This window comes from Hibiscus syriacus, unplaced genomic scaffold, assembly GCF_006381635.1.
Source record: "Hibiscus syriacus cultivar Baekdansim isolate YM2019G1 unplaced genomic scaffold, ASM638163v2 tig00013285_pilon, whole genome shotgun sequence".
Lineage (NCBI taxonomy): Eukaryota > Viridiplantae > Streptophyta > Magnoliopsida > Malvales > Malvaceae > Hibiscus > Hibiscus syriacus.
This window is the reverse complement of record NW_024062299.1, coordinates 313,175-337,630: the sequence shown is the minus strand read 5'-3', so window position 1 is coordinate 337,630 and position 24,456 is coordinate 313,175. Positions and strand designations below refer to the sequence as shown.

Below are 24,456 nucleotides of genomic sequence, written 5' to 3'. Positions count from 1 at the left end.
TAAAAATTAAGATTTTTTTTTATAAAATTCAAAAGACAACATGTGATAAAATCATTAAATAATTAGATATGAAATGACAGAAAAGTAATTTTGAAATTGAATAATTAAATAAGAATTTAAAGAATATGATTAGATTTGAACCAAAGGTATAGTGGGATAATGTACTAGGTCTCTTAAGTAATATCAGAGATTTGACGTTTATGAATGGAGCAAATTAGGTTGAGAGAGTTGCCTTTGCTTCTGTAATACTCGAACTGAATTAATCATTCAATAGATCGAATAAAATGATTAATTAAAAAAATTGAACTATGATGTTTTAAATATTAGGCAATGGCGGCCGACGATAAAAATTTCCAGGTGTCGGCTGACTGGTGACTAGGCAGAAATACAGAGTTTGGGGGATTTCCAAGTCCGAACATTGAAAAGCTGGAAAGAGAAAAGTCAATGTCTTCCTCGTACATGTCGTGGAGATCATCTGCAACTAACAGGAGACCAACTCAACTCACTTCCACTCCCAAAAATCCAGGACCCATCCATCCGGACCCGAATCCCAGACCCGTTCTTCACTTTCTCGCCTTCGGGCTCATCATCTTCCTCGGACTCCTTCAATTCTTGCCGGCTACTCATTTCCGTGACCCCTCCGACCCTCTCAGAAACTGGATCGCTTTTAGCTCCCACGTCTCTTCTCCTCCCGCCGTCAAACTCGGCGTTGATGAAGATGACGGCATGATACACATCGTTTCGTGGATGCAATGTTTGGACCTTAAAGTGCTGGCTGTCTTTACGAACTCAACTCTTTCGAGTTCAAGGTATCGGTTTACTCAATCAAATTTGCTCTGTTTCCACGCTCTGGGCTTTTCTGGGTTGCAAATTGGCCATTGAGATGATTATAAGAGCAACTTTGAAGGTGCAAATTATAATTTTATCTAAATATCTTGTTGCCAGATCTCCGGACTTGCTTCACTTTCATTTCTTTACACCACAAGGGGACAAAGACAGAGTTTCATTTTATAAGCTGAAAGTTCTATTTCCACATTCAAACATTGAACTTCATGGGTGAGATAATGTTTTTTTTCTCTTCTTAGTTCTTACTATTATTATTACATACTTGCAGAGTTCATGTCTTGATTTAAAATTGTCAAAATATGTAGGCAAGAGGAAGTGAAAGAAGCAATTAAGAGGGCTTCTTCTGGAGTAGAACATGACAGTCTCAATCTCGAGGAAATAACACCTTTCATTATACCAAGTGTTCATCAGTCCCTAAGAAAATTCATATATGTTTCCCCCAATCTAATTCTGTTGGTTGGTTTCCCTCTTCCTATGTAATTTATATCTGCTAGAATTATTAAATTCCTAATATAGTTCAAAGGCATTAGAAGTTGAAACATTATAAAACATGATTGCAGGTAGGGATGAATGGATACAAAATTTTATGCCCTGTGAGAATTTAGAAAGTTTATTAGAAATTTTGGTGGTTTAAAATTAGAAAATTTCAAGGGTGTAAAATTAGATCATCAACAGAAAATATAAAGAAAAAAAGCGTAAATTGTATGAGAATTGGCATTTTTTAGGGGTGTTACTGTACCCAGCACCCCTCAGTTCATCTCGGAGTGCATGCATTCTCTGATGCAAATAGAAGAACTGGATTCTATGTTGTCTTCACCAGTATATTTAGTTGTTCAATGCTTAACTTGCCCCTGATGGAAAGTTACATTGGGCTGTTTTTCCTGCTTGGGATCACATTTGTTGGTGTTCATACAATATTTAGACTATTTGTTTCCATTGCAGGGAAGAATAGAAGAACTAACTGGAATTGTCTTAACCGCCCATGGCGTTGCAGCCGCTGAGGACTGCTCTACAAGGCTAAACAGCTACGTTAACTCGGATGTTTTGGATGCTATTCAAAGATCGGCCTCAAAGCCATGGATATCCATGACACCATATGAGAAGGATGCATGTATGCCTGACTTAAGTTTGCTTTTGATTGATGGAAAGAAATTGGAAGACTTTTTGGAGACTGTCTTATGGTGGAGTAAAGTTCTTGATTTAAGTGACAGGTTACTTGTTTTTCCCTTCCTCTCAATATTTCCGATGAAAATCCTTACGACTGTAACATAATAATCTTCATTAAAGATGACAATATTCCTTTATATATATATATATGCAGGAGCAGTGAAAGAAATCCCGCAATAGCATTAGCACTCTACAACAGATATCTGAAGCTTTCAAATCCATGGTTGGTGAAGGAACCAGCAGCGTCAGTAGACATCACCGAAAAGAGTATGATCATTCAATATGATGGTCCCAAGATTGTTTGCTCCGAATTCGGAAACGACAATGTTTCAAGGTCATTATCCTATGGAAATTCATGGATGAAGTACCTTCCTTCAATGGCAAATCAGATTCTGGGGAGCTAAAATAACATACTATTTGTGGGATTTTACCATCAAATTCCCTATGTAAGGTTACTAAACATATACATTGTAAATTGTATCCCAATATTTTCAGCAAAAGACAAGTCGTGTTTGATGTTTCCAAAGTGCCGCATGCCAACAATGCTATCCAGCAAATCGAATGAGCATCGTAGCTATGATTTCTTATTGCAGACGGCAATTGAAGCCGGCCCCTTACCTTGTTGTGCACTGCTCTATTCTAATGTCCATTGTTTTTAGTTATCAATGCAAGCAGGCCAGAAGAATCTGTGAAATAAATAACTACTCACCAGGCTTTGTGCTTTGTATAAGTCGATGTTTTCCCATGGAAGTTTTAGTTGCAACTTGCATTGGTAATCGATATCAGTTAAACATAAACCATTACACAGTCCAAGTCAAAGGCTCGATTCACCAGGCGATTCTGTTGATTGTTCATTTGTCAAGCTTGAAAAAGGGGTTTGTTCATTGTCGATATAATACAGTTTCTAGAAGATATGAAAATAAATGAATGATTCTATGGAATTATTTTAATCTTGAAGATTAAAAAAAGGGTTTGTTGACATTGTGGAAACATAATAAATAACACATGGAATGATATAATTGTATGCATCTGGAAGCTCGAATCTAGAGGCAGATGAACCCCATAGTAATTATTAATGTTGTTCTTTTCGTGCTTTGAACAATAATTAAGCTAATTCTTGTAGGGCTGCTTTTAAGATACCCTTGATGAAAAGTTGACTCGTTGTTTTCGGTTAAAAGAAAGACCTTTCCGAAGATTCATTTCTCGAATCTAGAGGCAATTCTGATCGTTCATTCGCCTTGAGTATTTTGAAGTGAGCAGCAATGCAGGGTTTGATTTGTATAATAATCATATTTTGGCGTACTAAAAGGGTGGAACCGAGGTGAATAAAACTCGACTAGACATTAAAAAATTACACTTGATTCGAATAAAATTTAAATACAATTTGAGTTATAAAATAAGACTTTCAATTTATTTAATTTGAACTTTTACTCGACTCAATTCGATTGAATGCTCATTTCTAGGTGTAAGTGGGATGAAAATGTTTCCAATCATCCGTGAAACGCGGCTAAATGAGGGCCTGCTAGATCTAGGAAAGTCCAAGCTCTAGCATTGGAAGTCCCTCCCCATGAACTTCAATGACACAACACAGAATATATTAAAACATTAAAAAAAACACATAAGCTGAGGGAAAGTTAAGAAAAGACAAAACTTCAATGGAATTTTGTTTATTTGTCTTAATATCGCTTGCATTTACCTAATAACATCTTTGTTGTCAATGGCTGGAATTCGTAGCTTCTTCATTGAACCCCAAACATCTATATGATTTCTCTAGGCTTTTGCCTTGTGTGAACTTGTTGAAGATGGCAGCTGCAACATCCAGGACAAGGAAAGGGAAGATAAGATGGAGCAAACTGTATTCTTTTGCTTGCTTGAGACCCTCCACATCCGAAGAACGACCGGCTGATCGAGTCGGTCAGCCGGGGTTCTCTCGGGTCGTTTTCTGCAATGAGCCTTACTTGCACAAGAAGAAGCCTTACAAGTATCCCTACAACAATATATCCACAACCAAGTACAACGTTCTGACTTTCCTTCCAAGGGCACTTTTTGAGCAGTTCAGAAGAGTGGCCAACTTCTATTTTCTATTGGCAGCTGTTTTCTCACTCTTCTCTTTGGCTCCTTTCTCTCGGGCTAGCTTGATCGTTCCTTTAATCTTTGTGGTTGGAATCAGCATGATTAAAGAGGCCATCGAAGACTGGCATAGATTCTTGCAGGTAAAATTTGGCTTGAAAAACAACTGTTCTTGTCTTCTTGATCCATATTTGTACAATTTGACTGATTTATTTGAAACTCTGTTGCAGGATTTGGATGTAAACAATCGGACCGTGAAGGCTCATCTAAATAATGGAGTGTTTGTGGATAAGCCGTGGAAAGATCTTCGTGTAGGAGATGTTGTAAAGGTTAACAAAGATGAATACTTTCCTAGTGACATCCTTTTGCTGTCTTCCAGCTATGAAGATGGTCTTTGTTATGTGGAAACCATGAATCTTGATGGAGAAACGAATCTAAAGATCAAAAGATGTTTGGAAGCCAGTCTTTGCTTAAATGAGGATGAAGAATTCAGTCAATTCAAGGCCAAAGTTCGTTGTGAGGATCCGAATCCGAATCTTTACACCTTTGTAGGAACGTTAGAGTTCGAGAAAGAATCATATCCGTTGAGTCCTTCTCAATTGCTTTTACGTGATTCGAAGCTCAGGAACACTGATTACATCTATGGGGTAGTGATCTTCAGCGGACACGATACGAAAGCAGTACGGAACTCGACAAGGTCGCCGTCGAAACGTAGCCGAATAGAGCGGAAAATGGATCATATTATCTACATTCTGTTCTCGATGCTTGTTTTGGTTTCATTGGTTTCCTCCATTGGATCTTCACTGTTCTTGAAACATGACATGGTTGATTGGTGGTACCTTCGATTGCCGGATGGTTCGAGCTCGGAAGATGATGATGATGATGATCTCTTCTTCAATCCATCAAAGCCGGTAAAATCAGCTGTTTTACAGTTCATACGGGCTCTCATATTGTATGGCTACTTAATCCCCATTTCTTTATACGTCTCCATTGAAGTTGTTAAAGTTTTACAAAAAATGCTTATAGATAAAGATATAGAACTGTATGATGAAGTGACATGCAAGTCGGTTCAAGCTCGGACTTCGAATTTAAATGAAGAACTTGGCCAAGTAGAAATGATACTCTCAGATAAAACTGGGACTTTGACATGTAATCAGATGGAGTTTAGGAAATGCTCAATTGCAGGAATATCCTATGGGGGTGACATAACTGATGTTGACCTTGCTGCATCAATGAGGATGAATGCCGATTTCGAGCCCTTCGAGTTCAGCATGGACGAGACCAATAGAGGAACCCGAAGCTTCGAGCTATTCGAGTTCTCGGTATCTGGTTTTAGTGCTCAAAATGGGAATGCAAGGCTTTTGAAGACCGAGGAACCTGTTATCAAGGGTTTCAACTTCAGAGATGACAGGCTTATGAACAAGAACTGGATACATGTACCCAACTTATCTGATATCACAATGTTCTTTAGAGTCATGGCTTTGTGTCATACAGGCATACCAATCGAAGACGATAATCGTATAACCGATAAGCTAAGTTATGAAGCAGAATCACCCGAAGAAGTATCTTTCCTTATAGCCTCACAGGAGTTCGGTTTCCAGTTTTTTAGAAGAACTCAATCATTGATGGTTCTTAAGGAGTTTGATCCTTCCTCTATGAAGGAGGTTGAGAGGTAATATTGTGTTATTTTTACAACATTTACTTTGTTTCCATAAGTTTCCTCCAAATTTAATGCCAAAAATATGATATCAAGGTCATCTTCAGGGAATACAAGCTGCTAAATCTGTTGGAATTCAGCAGTTCACGTAAGAGAATGTCTGTTATAGTTAGCAATGAAGATGGTCGATTTTTTCTACTTTGCAAAGGTGCAGACAGGTATACCTCGCTCTTTGGATTACTTAAAACGATAATCGATCGAAACCAAGGTATCTGTTAATCTCATGTGTTTCCCATTGGTTCTGATTTTCAGCATAATTTTCGATAGACTAGCTGATAATGGAAGGACATATGAGCAAGCAACAGCGTTGCATCTTTCGAGTTATGCAGAAGACGGTCTTCGCACGCTAGCATTCGCCTATAGGGAACTTGAGGCAGCCGAGTATGAACATTGGAACAAAATATTTACACAAGCCAAGGCCACCATTGGTCCTGAAAGAGAAGAATTACTAGAGCAAGCATCCGAAATGATCGAAAAGGATTTGATCTTACTTGGTGTTGTAGCTGTCGAAGACAAGTTACAAAAAGGGGTCAGTCAGTTATCTCCCTCGTTTTTCGATATTTCTACATTTTGTCCTGTTATTTCGAGTAGCAGAGATCATGGAAAATGCATCTAACATCACCGAAAATTCAAACTGCTTTCATTAGAGGGTTGCAGTCTAGCCTCTATAATTATGTTCGATATATATTCAGGCATGTACATGGAATATGATCCTTCATATAGAAAATGCTAAAGGTCTTACTGCTCATTCCATTTATGAACATAACAGGTTCCGGAATGCATCGATAAACTCGCCCAAGCAGGGTTGAAAATATGGCTGCTTACCGGTGACAAGAGGGAGACGGCGGTGAATATCGGGTGAGGCTTATAACACGATTCAATATCTTTCGGTGTTGATGTAAATATTTGGTTGTATTTGTCAACTATCCTGCTGCTATTGTATTTCCCGATTCTGCAGGTTCGCTTGTAGCTTACTCCGTCAGGATATGATGCAATTCCATTTGAGTTTGAGCAGAGAAGCTGAGTCGAATAAGGAAGTAAAGGTAAAAGTTAACTTGGAAAGGAAGTTATCTATGTTGATTGTCGTATTCTTGTTTCTGATCACTATCGGTTTTAGTCGAGTCGGTAATGACAGTGGCTTCTTTTTCTAGCTTTGCAGGCAATAGAGGAAGACATTTTGCAACAAATTCAAAGTTCATACAAATTGCTGTGTGAAGAAGGAAACAATGAGGCCCCATATGGTCTCATTATAGACGGAAAAGCTCTCGAAATTGCTTTACGAGGGAATGTAAAGGATGAGTTCTTACAGTTAGCCGTCAACTGTGCTTCTGTCATATGTTGTCGAGTGTCCCCGAAACAGAAAGCTCTGGTATGTCGATTTTGTGATTGTTCAATATCACTTCAGGTATGAGTTTAACTGAATTTAAACCGGAAATCACAGATCACTCGATTGGTAAAGCAATACACTGGCAGAACAACTCTTGCGATTGGCGATGGGGCAAACGATGTCGGTATGATTCAAGAAGCTGATATAGGAGTTGGGATCAGTGGTATGGAAGGAATGCAGGTAATGTAAGATAAAATGATATATGCATATAATGATGAGATATAAACATGAAAAGATACAGTTCGTCGTAGATCGAGCTAAACGGTTCTGTTTTCATGGATGATCCCTTAACAGGCAGTCATGGCCAGTGACTTCTCGCTACCGCAGTTTCGATTCTTGGAGAGGTTGCTTATAGTTCATGGCCATTGGTGTTATCAGAGAATATCAAAGATGGTACATATTTACTCTCTCTCTATATGTGCGTGTATATATATATATGCACACACATACATTCAAGACTTAATTATATCTTCCTTTCCTGGTGGACTTGTTTTAGGTTCTTTACTTTGTCTACAAGAATGTTGCATTTGGCCTCACTCTGTTCTACTATGAACTATACACAAGTTTCTCCGGAGAAGCCTTGTATAATGACTGGTATATGACAATGTTCAATGTGATGTTGACATCTTTGCCCGTCATCGCGTTAGGTGTCCTAGAGCAGGATGTTTCGTCGGACATATGCTTGCAGGTAAACGCTAACTAAATACGAACATGGACGGCTTTCATCTCGGAAACATTAACAGATTTTTTCTTACAAGCTTTTATCTGGTTCTTCCGAAACAGTTTCCAGCACTTTATCAGCAAGGGCCGAGGAACGTACACTTCAGCTGGAGCCGCATTATCGGGTGGATACTAAACGGTGTGGTTACTTCCCTAGTCATCTTCCTCGCAAACATCTACATACTCTCCCCGACCGCATTACAGAGAAACGGATTCGTCGTCGACATTGATTCCCTCGGAGCTATAACGTACACCTGTGTGATCTGGACAGTCAATTGTCAAATCGCTCTAATCACCCACCATTTCACTTGGATCCAACATCTCTCCATATGGGGAAGCATCCTTTTATGGTACATTTTCTTGCTAGTCTATGGTGCATTGCCTCCGAATCTATCGGGAAACGCATTTCAAGTCCTCATCGGAGTCATCGGACCGGCACCCTTATACTGGACAATCACGATGCTTGTCGGCGTCGTTTCTCTTCTACCTTACTTCGTACACATCACAATCCAAAGATCGTTTTATCCAATGGATGACCATATCATCCAAGAAATGGAGAAATGCTTGAAGAAATATGACGCGAGAGACAATGAAATGTGGGAGAGAGAGCAACGGAACTCACAGAGATCCACTAACATTGGGTTCTCAGCAAGGGTTGAAGCAAAAGTTTTGTCATTCAGTCAGCAGATGCAACAGAAGAAATTGTCAGTTTACAGAAGTGTGACAAACAGCCCCATATATAGATCAATAACTAGAACTCCCTTTTCATGACCATCTGTTTCCTCCATTCATTTATTTCATTCAAACATTGTATATCAGGAAATTGTACGTGTGGGTAATGCTAATAAGCAAATCCCATATCGGTTAAATACAAGCTTTTTAAGTATTTAAATATAATTTTTTATTAATATTATCACATAACCATTATTCTTTTTTCAAAAGATATGTTTGATCGAATGTACAATGTCCTTGACCTTATTTCCCTGCCTGATGAACCCCACAAGTTTGCTAATGTGCACAAGGTGTTTGGTGCTCGGGACGTCAACAGGATGGTTGTGGTTTTATTCATTAATCAATTATCGTACAGCTTCTAATTACTTAAATTACTTGACAAAGACTCATTAATAAAAATGATAAAGCAGGCAGCGTTGTCTATGAGGCTAACGCTCAGATACGTGACCCCGTATACAGGTGCGTTGGAGCCATAACATCACTACAAAAGCAAATAGACACCAGACAAATCCAATTGGCCTTGGCACAGGCAGAGGTGATGCACCTCCGTTTTCGACATGGATATGGTAATGGAGCAGGCTAGCTTAGGTGTGGTCATGCTAGCTTACTTATTATGATTATCATTATATAGGCTACGTTTTCGTCACCCTATGCTTAATTTCCCTCGTGATATAATTTCTAATACAGCAATTACAGTAGAGAAAAAGGGAGGTGGTGGCGGCGGTGTCAAGCATCAAAATCAAACCCAAAGTTTATTACAGAAAAACATTAAAAATAACATGGGCAACTTCCACATTAAAAATCAAACCCAGGTCGGGTCATGCACCCTAAAAGAGTTATAATTTTAAGGAAATTTGCCTCTTTTTTTCTCATATATATGAGACTAAATCATTAACCGCCACTTTACTTCTCATTAAGCCCCCTGCCATTATGGCAACTGAAACATCCTCTTTCCTAACATTCCGTTACAGCCAAGATATCATATCTGCCATTGTAGGCAACCAAAATGGAGCTAATCCTAATTACATTTTGCCAATGTCTCAAGTTTCCAAAGGACCATTCTGACCATTTTTGGATGCAAAGTTCAAAAATATCAATACCGATGGCAAAAATCAGTATCCAATTTAAAGATCTTAGGATCTTGCATGGTCATATCAGTAAAATACCAGTTTTTTACTGCTTCACAAATGATTCTAGTGTTCATGCCTTTTATGTTCTTTACCTGCATAACTGCCCCGACCAGTCTTTTGTCCATCTTCGATAGTGTCATGATTGTAACATGTACTCATGGCGCTTCTTCCCTTCCAACCACCTGTTAGGTAGGCTTCCGGCCTTTCGCTTTCGGCTGTTGAACATCGGAGAAGCATCATCCAGCATTTCTCCTTCTTCAGCACCCTCAGTTTCAAATTCCCTACATGATTGCCCCTTTGTATCATAGTTGTTCCCTTCTCCCATCTCCCCATGATCCTTAACATGGTCTTGATTCTCATTCCTAGACCAGCTCTGTCGATGCTCTCTCTTGATTTTCTCGTCTTCCACAGCTAATTCGATGTCATCCTCCAGTTCTCTCTCAATGAGGTCGTCTTCATCCATGACATCTTTTTTCTTCATTGTTTCCCCACGAGACTTCCTTCTTTTCTCAAGTGCAGCCTTCACCTTATCCTTGTCGATTTTAATAGCTTCTTTGGGAGACTGGCCAACTGGGCACTGGCCCTTCCCTAGTGTCCAAGTATCGCGCAACCAAACTGCCAGCCTTACGTGATGGTCCATCATCTATCCACTCACCTGCTTCAGCAGTTTCATTTCTTCCATCGGTTCTTTCCTGGTCTTCTCCCCCAGTTCGCTCCATTCCAGACTTCGATTTATTTGAGACTTCCCTGGCGTTCTCCTTCTGGTGCAATTGCTCAGAATGTTGATTATCCTTGGTTTCCATATCTATCTCGTGATCAGTAATAACACTACCCATCTCTCCACTCCCATCATCCTTCCTTTGATTTTCTGCAGATTTTGATGGTATCCCATGATTGTCAGCAGATTGAGTGGTCGGCTCCTGACCGTGATGAAACTTGTTTGTCCTCACTTCCAGAAGGATGTTTTGCAGTACCTCGATGAGATGTGTCACTACCAGCACTTCCTTCTACTTCACTACCTTGAGACGGGGGTACTCTGTTTTGCTCATAAAGTTCCAGCATTTGATTGCTAACCTCTGCAAGATAACCAGCGACTAAGTAGAATATCCAACTACAACAACATGAAAAAAAGACAGAAAAAGACGGCTAAGCAATAACAACCGCATCCATGGTATTTCACAAAGCATGGCAATGAGCAGACTGCCTACCAAAACCAAAGGAAAGACATGAAACATATAGCTATAATCACACACTGGATTGATTTTAAGAGAAGCAACCACAAGCAACACCAGTTCCAAGAGGACATTTAATAACTGACCAATTCTATTGGCAAGATCTTTGTTACTAAGTTATGGAGCGGACACCAACCTTCTAACTGGCGTTGGGTGACATCAAATTCTTGCCACCACACCTTCTCGCCATCTGACGGGAGCTTCACTTTGAGGAACTTGGCAGCAAGGAAAATGGCACCTGCCGCAATGTGAGGGGGCTTAAATTGCAGGCAGAGCGATGTCCTCAGCCTGCAAGCCGCTTTACAGTGTGTCAAAAGTGAGCACCAGGAAGAGATTATTTTAAACACTTGAAGAAACACCAGTTAAATGTACCCATCATTAACAAAATTCCATGCAACTTGAGCAAGAGCATTCTGTGCAACTTTGAATTTCTTTATAGCCTCAACAAGAGGCTTATATGGGTGATGAACATTGAGGCAAAACCCAAAGTTGCAAGTACAACCCTCTCCCCAAGTAAAATTAGCTCCTTTTGTTGCTCGTACACTTCCTGTGGCGTATATCATGGTTAAAAAGTCACTCTTCCGGATACAATTGTGCAAACAAAAGTTGGGAGATGTTTTACCAAAAACACAGCTGTTGGAGAAAAATTGTAGAATCCATGTAAGAATTTTGAGTTAAAGAGAGACAGAAGAATAAATTACGACACAAGGAAAGAGAAGAGGCCAAAATATGGAAAGTTATATCTCTGCCAGTTATTTACACACATTGGCAATATATCACAGAACGATAACAGATTAGACATTTTACATGCGAGTCTGCGACTAACATCAAAAAGATGAAGTTCACATACAAAGTACAGAATTGTGCATGGGAAATTTAGCTAATGGGTTTTATAAAAGGAAAACATAACTAAAGGATCAGTTGTATACATCTGAGGAACAACAAAATGGATGAAAATATAACTAAACAAACGAGACCAAATGAATTCGAAAGATTAAGCAAATGAAATGGCAAGTGGGAGCAGTAAGAAAACAATTGCACAAGTCAGGGAGCAAGAGGCATGACATGGAGGACAATTGGCAACTCGAGCAACAGAAAGTGGCACGCAAATAAACTGGTGAAAGCACCATAAATTTAAAGAACACCTTCTCTTTAATCCTCTGGGCTGCAGCAGGATCTTTTTTGTTCATTATCTCATAGGAAACAACAATAACATCCTTCAATGGACGAGGTGTCTCTTCAACTTTCCCAGCAAGGAACATGCACACAGTAGCAATGGTCTGTGAAGCATGGAAATGAATTTAAGAATGTGATATAAAAATTATTAAGACTCAATGCTATCTTTCTTAACAAAAAGTCTATATCAGAAATACAATGATAGGTTAAGTTGACCAAAGGAACTATGTTTACAAGCTTGAATTATAACACTTTTCACAGTTTTCACCCCCAAGCATTCCAGGATGCAATCATCATATGTCACACAAAACAAATGATAACTGAATAAAAGTTCAAAATGAAACATAATCAAAGGCCAAAGCCAGCTTAGATTTCTAAAGGAAATCTACTCTATCCATATTACAAAGATTTACCTAAAGGAGTTTTAACAAGATTCACCAAAGAACGAGAATGATAACTCACCCTTCTATCATTCTTCGAGTGTGATTGTCGAATGAAGAACCGGTGACAAAAGATTATTGCTGTGGCTATTGTTACCTGGGGCCTGTATCAGATAATAAATTTAGACAAATTCATTCCATCAAGGCGCTTAAGATGAATACCCATAATGTCAGAAGTCCGGAACTTATTGTGATCAGACAACAGAATGCCAAAACAACTCCTTTGACCCACAAGATTGTAGAAAGTAAAAGAATTACATGACATGCTTTCATGGTTTGACAAATTGTTGATAGACTAGGCAGTCACAAAAGAAAAGCACTGCTCAACTGACACCCCTTGTTTGTTTGATGTAGAACACTTTACCAATAATATAATGCCATAATCATGTAAAGAATGATATATGATAGATAATTACGCACAATGTGCTTACACACTTATATGCAGTTTCTTTTGCTAGAGATAAGAGTACATGAGTATCAAAAGAAGGCAAATAACTACATAATGACAGACTAGCAAAACACATATGCAAGAGTGCCAATGTGCGAACACAAGATAATCTCCAGCATCATTCTAGTTGCAAATAAACATCTATCAATATTTTGTCACTATAGCAGGCAACAGAGATCCAGGATAAGCTCACGAAAAAGGCATTATCAAACCAGAAGATGTTTCCTAGAAGTATTGGTGATAGCAGCTATGACCACTATTGGCAGGGAAATGAAGATACTTGGCCATTTTGAAAGCATACTGATTCTGTTATAGAATTATGACTAGGTGATTTCAAATTGTATATTCAACAGAAATACCAGCACTAAAACAGTTAGGAATCTGTAACATTATGATTTAACCATGTTAAATAAATAAATTTAAGAACTTTCTGCCTAAAATAAAACTTAACAGTTACTTCTGTTTTTCATGCTATAAATTTTACCCAAAGTGATCGCAGGTGGAAAAGACACCTGCCGGCATTCTGTTATAGAATTATGACTAGGTGATTTCAAATTGTATATTTGACAGAGATACCAGCACTAAAACAGTTAGGAATCTGTAACATTATGATTTAACCATGTTAAATAACCCAATTTAAGAACTTTCTGCCTAAAATAAAACTTAACAGTTACTTCTGTTTTTCATGCTATAAAGTTTACCTAAATTGATCGCAGGTGGAAATAGACACACCTGTCCGCATTCACCAGCACTACAAAATCACATTAACTTCCATTTCCATTTCAAATGCCGCTCCATGGTAAGAACAGCTACCAATGAAACACAATATTCATGTTCAATAGCACAAATCAGGCATTTGTTGCATCCAACAAGAAAAGTAATGTATCTGAATGTAAACCATGAACTTACACTTTCAGCCTCATGCCCAAATCTTGCAAAAATGTACAGTATGACTTGTGCAAGTATGCCAATACCATCCATTCTTGATGGGGAATTTTCTTCTATTTCTTTCTTGAAAAATACCAACAACCTACTTCCTCTTGCTTTTCCTGAGAACTTCTAGAAAGCCCACTATCAGACTTTGAATGATGTGAGGAATCCCCAGGTAACATCCCTGCCGTTTATATATATCTCCGAACACTAATACCAAGGACAAATGACAACTCCTTATAGGACCCCAAGACTTTATTTCTTCATAACCAGCTGTTTATTGTTCTGATCAGTGATAGAAAAATAATGTGAGTACATGCAGGAAAAAAATGTCCTATGTATGATGCATCCAAAGGAAAACATTCAACAATTCCTTCATTTCAGTTTAACAGCCAATCATAAAGTAGCAATGCATAATTGCATACTACACCTCTTCTTGAGATCTTTAACAGTTTCAATTTCAACCTCATAATAATACAACCAAAAACATCCAATTACAGAAAACATAAGATGGACTCCTTGCAATAATTTGAAAATATAGTAGCTAGGGTTCCTGCAACAGGGGATGGGAGTGTTAGGGAACAGATCCTAGATTCACGTCTTGGAGCCTGTTTTGTAAACTAAATCTCTCATAAAAGTTATTGATAAGGTTAGGACCTAATTTTGATATTGAAACATACTGAAAAAGCATTTTTAGTGATTCCATCTTATTTCTAATGGAATCCCAACATTCTCAATCATATTCCAAGATGAGGATCTTCAACATTTTAATAGTACAATGAAGTTAATTAGAAAGGCATACACCACAAAAGAAACCTAATATTAAGTATTGCCCACCACAAAGAACACGGGAAAAATCTCATTATCATTACATGGAACTATAGATTGAAAGCGAAAAATATTTTGACATTTAAATAATGACCATTTTATACCTATATGTATATCCATCGGGTCGGAAAATCACATGGTCGTATTTTGGAAATAATAGTTCCATTAAAAGTAGCATGTTGAATTCCTATAAAAAAAGGGGAAAAAATCATAGAATATACAAAATAGAGAGAAAATCGAACAAACCACATGAAAGATGGGATTTTTAAAAGCAAACTATAGGGAAAATCTATAACTGATCTACAATTTTACTTAAAAACGTAACATTTATCAGTTAACAATTGCAGCAAAGCTAACGAAAGGAACGAGAAAAGAAAGAAAAAAACGCACCGAAAAACCTAGGTCACGAAGAACCCACTCGAAAGAGAACCAAATTCAAGGATTGCGATTCCCAGAATTCCTAAATTTGGATATCGAACGTTTGGAGCTCTAATTTCATCGAAAATTATATCCAAAACACTTCCCACTCTCGAATGAATAAAAAAACTATTTGCTTTTATTCTTTGTTCTCTAGTTTTCTCTAAATATAATGAACAGAAGAAAAAAAAAGGCGAAGAATTAAAATTTAATAAATTAGAGAAAGAAACTGACCTCGGGATTCCACACACCTCTCTGATCGAAGTCAGAATGGTTTATCGTGTATAGATCTCGACACAATCTTAAACTAGGCTTACATCGCGATGATGATAAGGATCTGCTGGTGCAAGGAAGAGTCTGCAAGCTGCAAATAATCAAACTAACGGCCTGAATTGTAATTAAGGCATGTAATTTTAGATTTTTTTTACATACAGTTTACTCTGGTTTGGAGTTTTTTACAGAATACGCATACATGTAATTCTCTCTCATTGTTCTTATTTAGAGTTGGAACAAGAATTTCCCATCTTTCTGTAATATCTTTTGATTCGTTTAATAAAGCTTGGGTAAACTACCTATTTGGTCACCCACTTGCTACTTAATTTTTACTTTGGTCACTTGACTATTATTTTCTTAAATTATACCTAACGTTATGTTTTGGTTCTATTTTTGCACATCAATCGTTAAAAAATTATTAATTTCTCTTTAGGATAAGTAAAACACAATATTATATGTAATTTTGGAAAAATAATCTCCAAAATAATAATTTATGACTAAAACAGAAGATAAATAATAGGCAAGTAATCAATAGCTAGTTTATCCTAAAAGTTTTTGCTAACGTATTTGCAAGCAACCAGGGAAAACAAAGAAAATTTAGATCAAAAGGTATAGATTTATAGCTTCTATAAATCTTATTGATAACCAATGTACAACAACCAATACAACATGTCTTTAAAAAATCTCACACGCATATATATATATATACACACACAATCGATAAAACAAAACGAAGAAACAATTTTCTAAAGAAACCAGATATGAAATCCAATCTTGGGCCTTGGGTGCAAATTCAAATCTGAGATGAGTGATGACAATATCAGACATTGGATAAATTGTCAGGCGCCTTGGCGTGTGGAGGAGATGGGAAAGAGGTGGTTGCTGCTCCCGATGGCGGAGCTGGGACGCCGTAAACCCGAGGATTGGTGCGGAAATCTTGTCGGCCTTTAGCTCTTCCAAAGAAGAAACATCCAACACCAAGTAATATGCAGAAGAAAATTAGTGGCAGAGAGATGACTATAACCATACCCATATTAGCTTCAGCTCTTACCAAATTTTCTGTGTGTGTAAAAATTCTTGTTTGCTTTGTCTGAAAGAGAGTATTCGGAGGGACAATATTTATAAAGACGGTTTCGGATTCTTAACTAATGGAGAGGTTTCTAGTTCTGTCCAGGGTGGAGTGGAGGGTCAGAGCTACATGGTAGATGCCTTTTTAAGTGCCAACGGTCTTCAGCTCAACGTTCAAGCCTGCAACGGCTAGTTTTCCCTTTTTATCCTATGGATTCTGACTCGACATGATTTTATATAATTGATTTTTTATTTTGTTGTTGAAAATTCAGTTGCATGTCAAGTGAGATTTTTTTAAAAAATACGGTCCCATCAGATTGGATTTATAATAAAAAATTATCGATTTGATATAAGATAATATTATATTTATCTCATATATTTAAAAATAATTACAATAATATTTTCTTTATTTTTTTTCAACTCTATTTTATTTGACAAAAATAAGAAACATACTTATATTTATGTCGAATTCAGTTACATGTAAATATTATCTTAAAAATTGATTCGGATTTTAGGCCGGAAGCTGAATAAAAATATATAATATTGAGGTTGACAAAAACTAAAATAATATAATAAAATAAGAATTTAGCAGTCAAAAAGTGGACGTGCCGGAGTGGTTATCGGGCATGACTAGAAATCATGTGGGCTCTGCCCGCGCAGGTTCGAATCCTGCCGTTCACGTTTCTTTTATTTTTATGTCAAATAAAGTTAACGCCATCTTATTGCTTCTAAAACATTGGATTGAGAATGACGATAATGATGAATGATCATAACAGCGACTGCAATTTGCAACCATTGTCTTTATGGCCGAGTATTGTTGCCGAGTTCTGGATCAGCCAATGTTCTAGCCTCTCTTCCGTGAACCATTGTCCTATTTTTCCAAATGTTCTTATCGTGTTTGTATGACAGTGATCTTCTTTCAAGTACAGAAGACATATGGAAGGACATAACCTCTCACCTTCCAGCAGTAATGTCACTGAAATCATTGACATTTACTGGAAATAGAATCGGTGTTTCCTCTTGGCCCACGGCATATTCGGAGACAATCTCATTCTCGCCTGTTAAATCTTTAAAACTCCAGTCAGTAAGATAACTTGGTCTAGTTATAACACCGCTCACTTCAATATCTCCAGCAAGCATAGACACTACACGGGACATGGGTGGCCGCATCGACGGTGATCCCTGAGTGCACAAAAGTGCCACCATGACCACTCGGAGAGCTTCATTTTCATCGAACTCTGCTAAATTTGGATCAACTAGATCTAGACTTCGATTCTTTTCATGTAGAGTCCATGCCTGGAAACATTGTATAGAATGAAGATGAATTTAATATTCTTTTCAAGGCAATGAAAAAAAGGATTGCCTAATACTTACCCATTCAAGAAGATATATTTTATGATCCTCTAAGCTGTTATCAGAGTTGGGTCTACCACTGAGAATCTCCAAGGCAACAATACCAAAGCTAAAAACATCAGCTTTCTCAGTGAGATGCCCACGCAATGCGTACTCCGGTGCCAAGTAGCCACTTCAACATAAATTAAATCACATTTAAAGAGTGTTCAACATAAATTAAATCACGTTTCATGAACTATTTATGAATTAAAATCTAAAGAGGCTTACATAGTTCCAGCAACCCGAGTGCTGACGTGCGTTTTTGTGTCATCATATAGCTTTGCTAATCCGAAATCCGATATTTTGGGGCACAATTCTGCATCAAGTAGAATATTACTTGCCTTAATATCTCTGTGTACAATCCTCGGCCTAGACTCCTCATGAAGATAAGCTAATCCTCTTGAAGTTTCTAAGCAGATGTTGAAGCGTGTTGGCCAATCAAGATGCAAGTCGCTGAGTCCTGCATATAGCATCAAAACCTTATCAATTTGTTCAGTAATGAGTAATCAACAATGGAAAAAATTCAACTGCTCTTCATCACATTTTCCTTGTTAATCATGTGATTCAAGTCCATTCTTCCTAAGTTTTATGCATGAAAGCGTTATTACAATGTGATTGTACCAAATAGTGTTTGATCGAGGCTTTTGTTTTCGAGATACTCGTAAACGAGAAGATGCCGTTTCCCTTTGATGCAGTATCCATGTAGCTTGACAAGATTGCGATGCTGCACTGCTGATATGGTAGATATCTCAGCAGTAAATTGACTCTTTCCTTGCTTAGATGAGATTGCAAGTTGTTTCACAGCTATCACCCTCCCATCTGAAAATGTACCCTATAAGGTAATCCAACTTAGTAAAGTTCAGGCAATCATTATAATTTTTGCACCCCAAAAACTGTAGAACAAATTATACCCTGTAGACAGCTCCAAAACCCCCTTCTCCTAATTTGTTTGAAGGATTGAAGTCTTCGGTGGCGGCTTTTAACTTGGAATAACTAAATGTGCTCGGTCTGGTGCCAATATCAAGAGGCGCTGCAGAGTCAAGTAAGGCAATTAGTAGGCTGTAAGTTGGAGCAATGAAATGCAAATGACTAGATTTTACTTTGAGAACTCTTGAACTTTGAAAACTCCATTGATACTAAACAGAGATCAGAAGCTGCACCTTTTTCCGATATACGATTACTGATGCGATTATATAATATATATTAACACAAAACTGATGCTCACCTTCCTTCACCTCATCATCTCTTTTGCTCCTCATGTAAATAATAGTACATATAAGTATCAAAGCCAATACCACAACAGAAACTGTAATAACAGCAATCAATGTTGTCCATTTCTTCTCTTTAGGCGGTATCTTACCTACAGTCCATGCGTCTGAGAGAAAATAGATGTATTGGAAACAGAAAACAGAAAATAAGCACACGAACCATATTTCGCATAAAGTTTTGTGAGTGTTATCTTACTTGGAACAACACTAATAGCTGAAACGGATGGACCGTAAATACCCTCTTCTTGAAAGGTAGAAGTCCCGTTACCAGCCCAAAGTACCTGAATTTCAAGATGGTTCCCTGTTACTTTAGCTGTGAAGCTCTTAGTTATTGCTTTCTCAACAGTACCTTCCTCCTTAGATATATCGAAACCCCTCAATCGCCGGGTTCCCTGATGAAGTGTTTATGAGATACTATAGCAACGAAATTTCTAATGTAGGATTAAATGAATAATTGTGATCATAGAAACACCGGAACAAGGAGAATAAATTGTATGATATCTATCATAATATGAAGCACAGACATGCCCGAACCTTCCTCGAACCGGTGTTTGACTCACTGGCATATGAGAAAAAATAAAAATGAAAACGGTCAGAACATGTTCGAATACTTTTCTGACATATTACCTGAATATAAACATCAAAAACACGCCTTGCTCCACTCCGGGATTTAGAAGCTTCATTTGGGAATCCTATTTCTGCAAAAGACAAGTTTACAGTATAGTCTCCATTGTCAAGGCCTAGGCCATAGTATCTGAGTGATCCAGGGAATAGTCTTGAAGTCTGATTCTGATTTTGTTGTTCTGCAAACTCGCCTATATTGCTAACTTCCCATTTCCGTGTGCTAGTTACATCATATGTTGCTGCGCCAAGAAATTTGTTATCAGCTTCGAATAATATCCCATCAGAAATCGTCTGTTGGCCACCACACTTGATTGAGAACTTTGCATCTTGCAATACCAACATTGAAATATGTTAGCAAAGTATTAAGAATCAGTCATGATTAAATCCAAAGTTTTATCTAGTACATCGTGGAGCATTTCTATTGCATGGTAACCGTCTTTTAAGACATTCTGATCCTGGTAAAAGCCTGAGAAATTTCAAAGCAATTTATGGATTAGGAACTTCAAAAGCATGTATGGTTTCCTAGACGTACAAGAATTCCACTGAGAAGGTTATACAGTTATAACTAATATGGAAAAATGAACAGGAGAGCAAAAAATCAGGAGGCTGTGGGACAAGAACTCACCTTATGTTTGAGTTATTAAGTGTGAAGTTGTTGCCGACCAAGTTCCTACATAAAATTCCATGAAACAATGTCTTATTTGTATCAATTAACTTGCAAGATACACGTATGCATACACATTGATTTCTAGCCGATTGCTAACTAACCATCAACAGTTTAACTAACAAAGCACATGTTGTAAGCTCAATTTGAGCAACAAAAAATGGCATAAGCTTCGAATTGACTTAAGTTAGAAAGCAAAGTTAAGATGGAACCGTGATTTACATACAGTTGTGGGATCTTGTCTGCCCAATAAGGCAAGTCTCCTGACAGTAAATTGTATGATAAATCTCTGCACAGAGAAGTATATTAGCAGAAAGCGAGTATGGAAGATGTTGCTGCTTGATGATTGGAGCACAAATTTTTGGAGGCAGCAAAATATTGTAGGTTGAAAGAATGACTTACATGGTATGAAGAGTAGTTGGTTGGTTGGGAATGGCACCTGCGAGACTATTATTTCCAAGAAACCTAGCCAATTCAATAGCAAGAGAGACATGAGCCCAAACCCAGAATTCTAAAGATGAAACTGACTTAAGCTCTGAGATTTTCAACTATCGAAGGGAATGGTTTTCTTTTCGGTAGCTTACAAGTATTTGACAGAATCCATCGTAAACATTTCACTTGGAATTGTGCATGTTAAGTTGTTGAAACTCAAATCCCTATAGGAAGATAAAAAGAATGGAAAAATAAATCTGCCAATCCATAAATTTAGATTAAAAAAAACAGATGAATACAGGAGGTATAGATTATGTGCAACTCACAAGTCATGCAGGTTCTTTAGATTTCTTAAGAAACCAAGAGAACTCCCGTTGTATATACCGTCAATTTTCCTACAAGATATACAACCACAAAAAACAACTACATATTTACATACGTGTATCACATATGAATTTGCAGAAAAACAAGATATCTCTACTTACAGAGTAGCCAGTGAGGTTAAGTTCGCAAAACTGGATGGTATTGGTCCTTCAAAAGAGTTCCCTTGGAGATTCCTGTATAAACATTCGACAGACTAATCAAAACTGATGAAAAATCCAGCCAAATCTATCCTTCTTGATGCCTGAATCCGAGAGAACTTGTATGAAGATCATAACCAATGTGTTTTGATGGATTACAATTCTATAAGCTTTGTCCAGTTATTGCCAATAAAGTCTGGTATTTTGCCTGAGAAACCATTTTTAGATATCCACCTGAAATTCAAGAGGGCCTACTGTTATTAAGGCAATTGGCATGACCTAGGGACGGACGTATAAAATTTTAAAGGACAAAAATAGATTATCAATAGAAAATATAAAGAAAGAAACTTAAATTATATGAGAATTTGAAATTTTCAGAAGATAACTGCCCGTCAGCCCCTCGGTTCATCCTGACAGGACTAAAAGAGAGAAGGCAATAAGCATAAAGAAAGGTATTTCTTACACAGTTCGCAGTTCGATAAGATTAGCAAATGTTGAGGGAATGTCACCACCCAGTTTGCACCTATTGATGTATCTGCCAAATTCATGAACCAAATGTTGTGTTATGATATAAAGGTAAACTTGTAAGCACAATCAACTAAAGAGAGTTAGAACTTACAGATCTTCAAGTTTGGTTAAATTACCAAGTTCTGGAGGCAGTGTTCCAGAGAAATTATTATTACCCAAAGACCTGCATGACATTGATCTTTGAAGAAATTTTGAAAAACCCAATTTTATTTCATAAAACACCAAGTGATAAGGTAAAACTAAAAATTTACTATTGAAACTAAAGGTTATTTTTTTAACTGAAAACAGATTTTGAAAAATAATTTTCATAAAATGCATTACTAAAGAAAAGTTGGATCCTTTTTATGATCATGGTGACAAAAAAGGTTGAAAGAGTCATTTATTTTCCAATTCTTACAGCATACGTAGCTCCTTAAGATTTCCAAGCTCCTTTGGAATGCTTCCTGAGAAATCGTTGAATGCAATGGACCTATACAAATATATAATCCAAAGATTTGCAGATCAAAACTAAAGCATAAACACATTAACCCATGGCCATTAGGCCAACTGTTGGGACTCAACTAATATTAATGATATAATTAGTGAATAAATAGAAGTATTTATGTATATATGATTAGTAATTGTTGGGACTCACAGAAACTCTAGTCTCAACATATTTCCAACGAATGCTGGCAAATGACCAGAGAAGAAGTTTTGATCAATTTTTCTGCATCTCAAAAGACATCATCAGTTACTTTCCATTTACCATAAACATTAAAATATTTGTATTCATTTGCAAAATATTCAAAATCAAAGGTGAAGATAAAACAGGGGGAAAAAAGAAAAATTCTTACAAGTAATTCAGAAATGTCAAATCCAAAAGCTCCTTTGGTATCTCTCCTCGTCTATTTAGATCAACTACCTTCCTGCAACAACAATTGTTTAAAACATTACGACTTCAAATGATGTATTAAGTAGCATTAATAACGAAATATATATGTATATCGTATATGGTTATAAAAATTCGTTTAAATTGAAATCAATTAGTATTGTAACATAATGAATATTACAATTAAATTTAAATAGAAACTCAATTCGATTTAGAAAAATTCAAATAAAGTTTGAGTTATAAAATATAAATCGTTAAATAAATTTTTTAACTCGAGTAGATCGAATACTCACCCTTAATGGTATAATAATGGATTAAAAATATTGGAGAAGAATGAGAGAGAAAAAGCATACAGTCGAGTAATGTGGCAAAGAGTGTTGGTGTTGAAAGAACAATCACGTCTAATAGTAGGGTTATTGGAAGGATCCTCAAACACTGAGTCATTTTGGTTGAGAGCAACTCCATTGCATGGCTCTCCACTGTGATTCCATGTATTCCCAGCTTGTGTATCCCATTGTCGGAAGATTGAGTTCAATGCCTTCACTGTTTCATTAAAACAAGGATTCATCTTAAGATGTATAGAGAGAAAGAGGGAGATAGGGAGTACCCTCGGAAGGATCCGTGGCAGCATTCTGTGCTTTAATGGATTGGCTGCACCAAAACAAAACAACGATGAAGAAGAAGAGAAAACATTTCGAAGAAGACAGTAATGGCTTCGTGAGCTTTGAAAGCATCTCTGCAACCAAATTGCTTCTTTTTCTTCTTCGATGGGAATTGTTTGGAGCCTTTACAGAACCTCAAGTTTATCATTTTTCCTTTTAATGCACAGCGCCTAGTGTGAACTGAATGACTATCTGTGGGAAAATTTTCTCCTTTTAAATTATCATATATTTTAAATATATTTTTTAATATATTTTTATTAAAAAAATGTTTTCTTCTATTAAATTTTATAATTTTTTTCAATAAAATTTTAAAAATTCACCTCTAATATAAAAATTCTAGTCAATCATCTACAAGTAGGAATAATCAAAGTCCACCTCAAGTCTACGTTACAAGCCTGCTCATGAACAAAGGCGAACCCAGGGGGGATGATGCCAGGGGCCATGAAATCACATCAAACAATTAATACTTTAGAAAAACCAACAAATTGGAAAACTAGATGGGGTTTGCTTCTGCAAATTTCTCAAAACAGTAGTTTCTTTTTTGGCGGCTAACCTTGCAGATGCTTCAATTAGCAGAGTACCATGGAAATGCTATCACCTCTACCAAACCTCCTAAACGAGAGAGGAAGCTGAAGTTGCTTGCATTTTTTGCAGGGTATTCTTCTAGGCATCGGATTAGCAATTTTATGATTGTGTTTTTCTTTTTTCCTTTTCACCTTTGAGTTTATACTAATTATTACTTTTGTCGTGATAGAAAAATGTGAACCAGTTCATGTGAAGTGAACAACCATACCCAGCATAAAGTAATACGCAGAAGAAAGTTACTGACAAAGAGATGACTATAAGAACAATATAAAATGTAAATTTCTCTAACAAAGCAGTGGACGTGCCGGAGTGGTTATCGGGCATGACTAGA

General features: G+C 37.1%; 4 protein-coding genes, 1 non-coding gene and 1 pseudogene across 5 annotated transcripts; 3 read left to right on the top strand and 3 right to left on the bottom strand.

Annotated features, from left to right (window-relative positions):
- The first annotated feature begins 373 nt into the window (after positions 1-373).
- Positions 374-2,879, top strand: LOC120205948. Its single transcript, XM_039205698.1, has 5 exons — positions 374-809; positions 946-1,056; positions 1,152-1,302; positions 1,789-2,057; positions 2,168-2,879. The coding sequence occupies exons 1-5, from the start codon at positions 445-447 to the stop codon at positions 2,415-2,417; spliced, it is 1,146 nt and encodes a 381-aa protein (XP_039061629.1). The 5' UTR covers positions 374-444; the 3' UTR covers positions 2,418-2,879.
- A 625-nt stretch (positions 2,880-3,504) lies between these two features.
- Positions 3,505-8,706, top strand: LOC120205947 (probable phospholipid-transporting ATPase 4). The gene is made up of 11 exons (XM_039205697.1): positions 3,505-4,226; positions 4,314-5,755; positions 5,848-5,958; positions 6,053-6,329; positions 6,570-6,658; positions 6,759-6,843; positions 6,960-7,169; positions 7,242-7,367; positions 7,482-7,580; positions 7,684-7,875; positions 7,971-8,706. The coding sequence occupies exons 1-11, from the start codon at positions 3,816-3,818 to the stop codon at positions 8,676-8,678; spliced, it is 3,750 nt and encodes a 1,249-aa protein (XP_039061628.1). The 5' UTR covers positions 3,505-3,815; the 3' UTR covers positions 8,679-8,706.
- Positions 8,707-9,527: 821 nt separating this feature from the next.
- On the bottom strand, positions 9,528-14,182 carry LOC120205946 (annotated as a pseudogene).
- Positions 14,183-16,237: 2,055 nt separating this feature from the next.
- On the bottom strand, positions 16,238-16,624 carry LOC120205814. The gene has a single exon (XM_039205609.1). The coding sequence runs from the start codon at positions 16,544-16,546 to the stop codon at positions 16,334-16,336; it is 213 nt and encodes a 70-aa protein (XP_039061540.1). The 5' UTR covers positions 16,547-16,624; the 3' UTR covers positions 16,238-16,333.
- A 556-nt stretch (positions 16,625-17,180) lies between these two features.
- TRNAS-AGA lies at positions 17,181-17,262 on the top strand. Its single transcript has one exon. It is a non-coding gene; the product is annotated as a tRNA-Ser (tRNA).
- A 120-nt stretch (positions 17,263-17,382) lies between these two features.
- On the bottom strand, positions 17,383-23,612 carry LOC120205849 (probable LRR receptor-like serine/threonine-protein kinase At1g56140). Its single transcript, XM_039205635.1, has 24 exons — positions 23,486-23,612; positions 23,232-23,421; positions 22,844-22,915; positions 22,645-22,716; positions 22,408-22,479; positions 22,102-22,173; positions 21,946-22,017; positions 21,642-21,716; positions 21,447-21,518; positions 21,288-21,356; positions 21,114-21,185; positions 20,932-20,994; positions 20,756-20,818; positions 20,491-20,535; positions 20,270-20,331; positions 19,869-20,191; positions 19,438-19,633; positions 19,209-19,348; positions 18,885-19,109; positions 18,595-18,805; positions 18,202-18,433; positions 17,956-18,106; positions 17,540-17,877; positions 17,383-17,452 (listed from the first exon to the last, which is right to left on the bottom strand). The coding sequence occupies exons 1-24, from the start codon at positions 23,610-23,612 to the stop codon at positions 17,383-17,385; spliced, it is 3,084 nt and encodes a 1,027-aa protein (XP_039061566.1).
- Between the last annotated feature and the right edge of the window lie 844 nt (positions 23,613-24,456).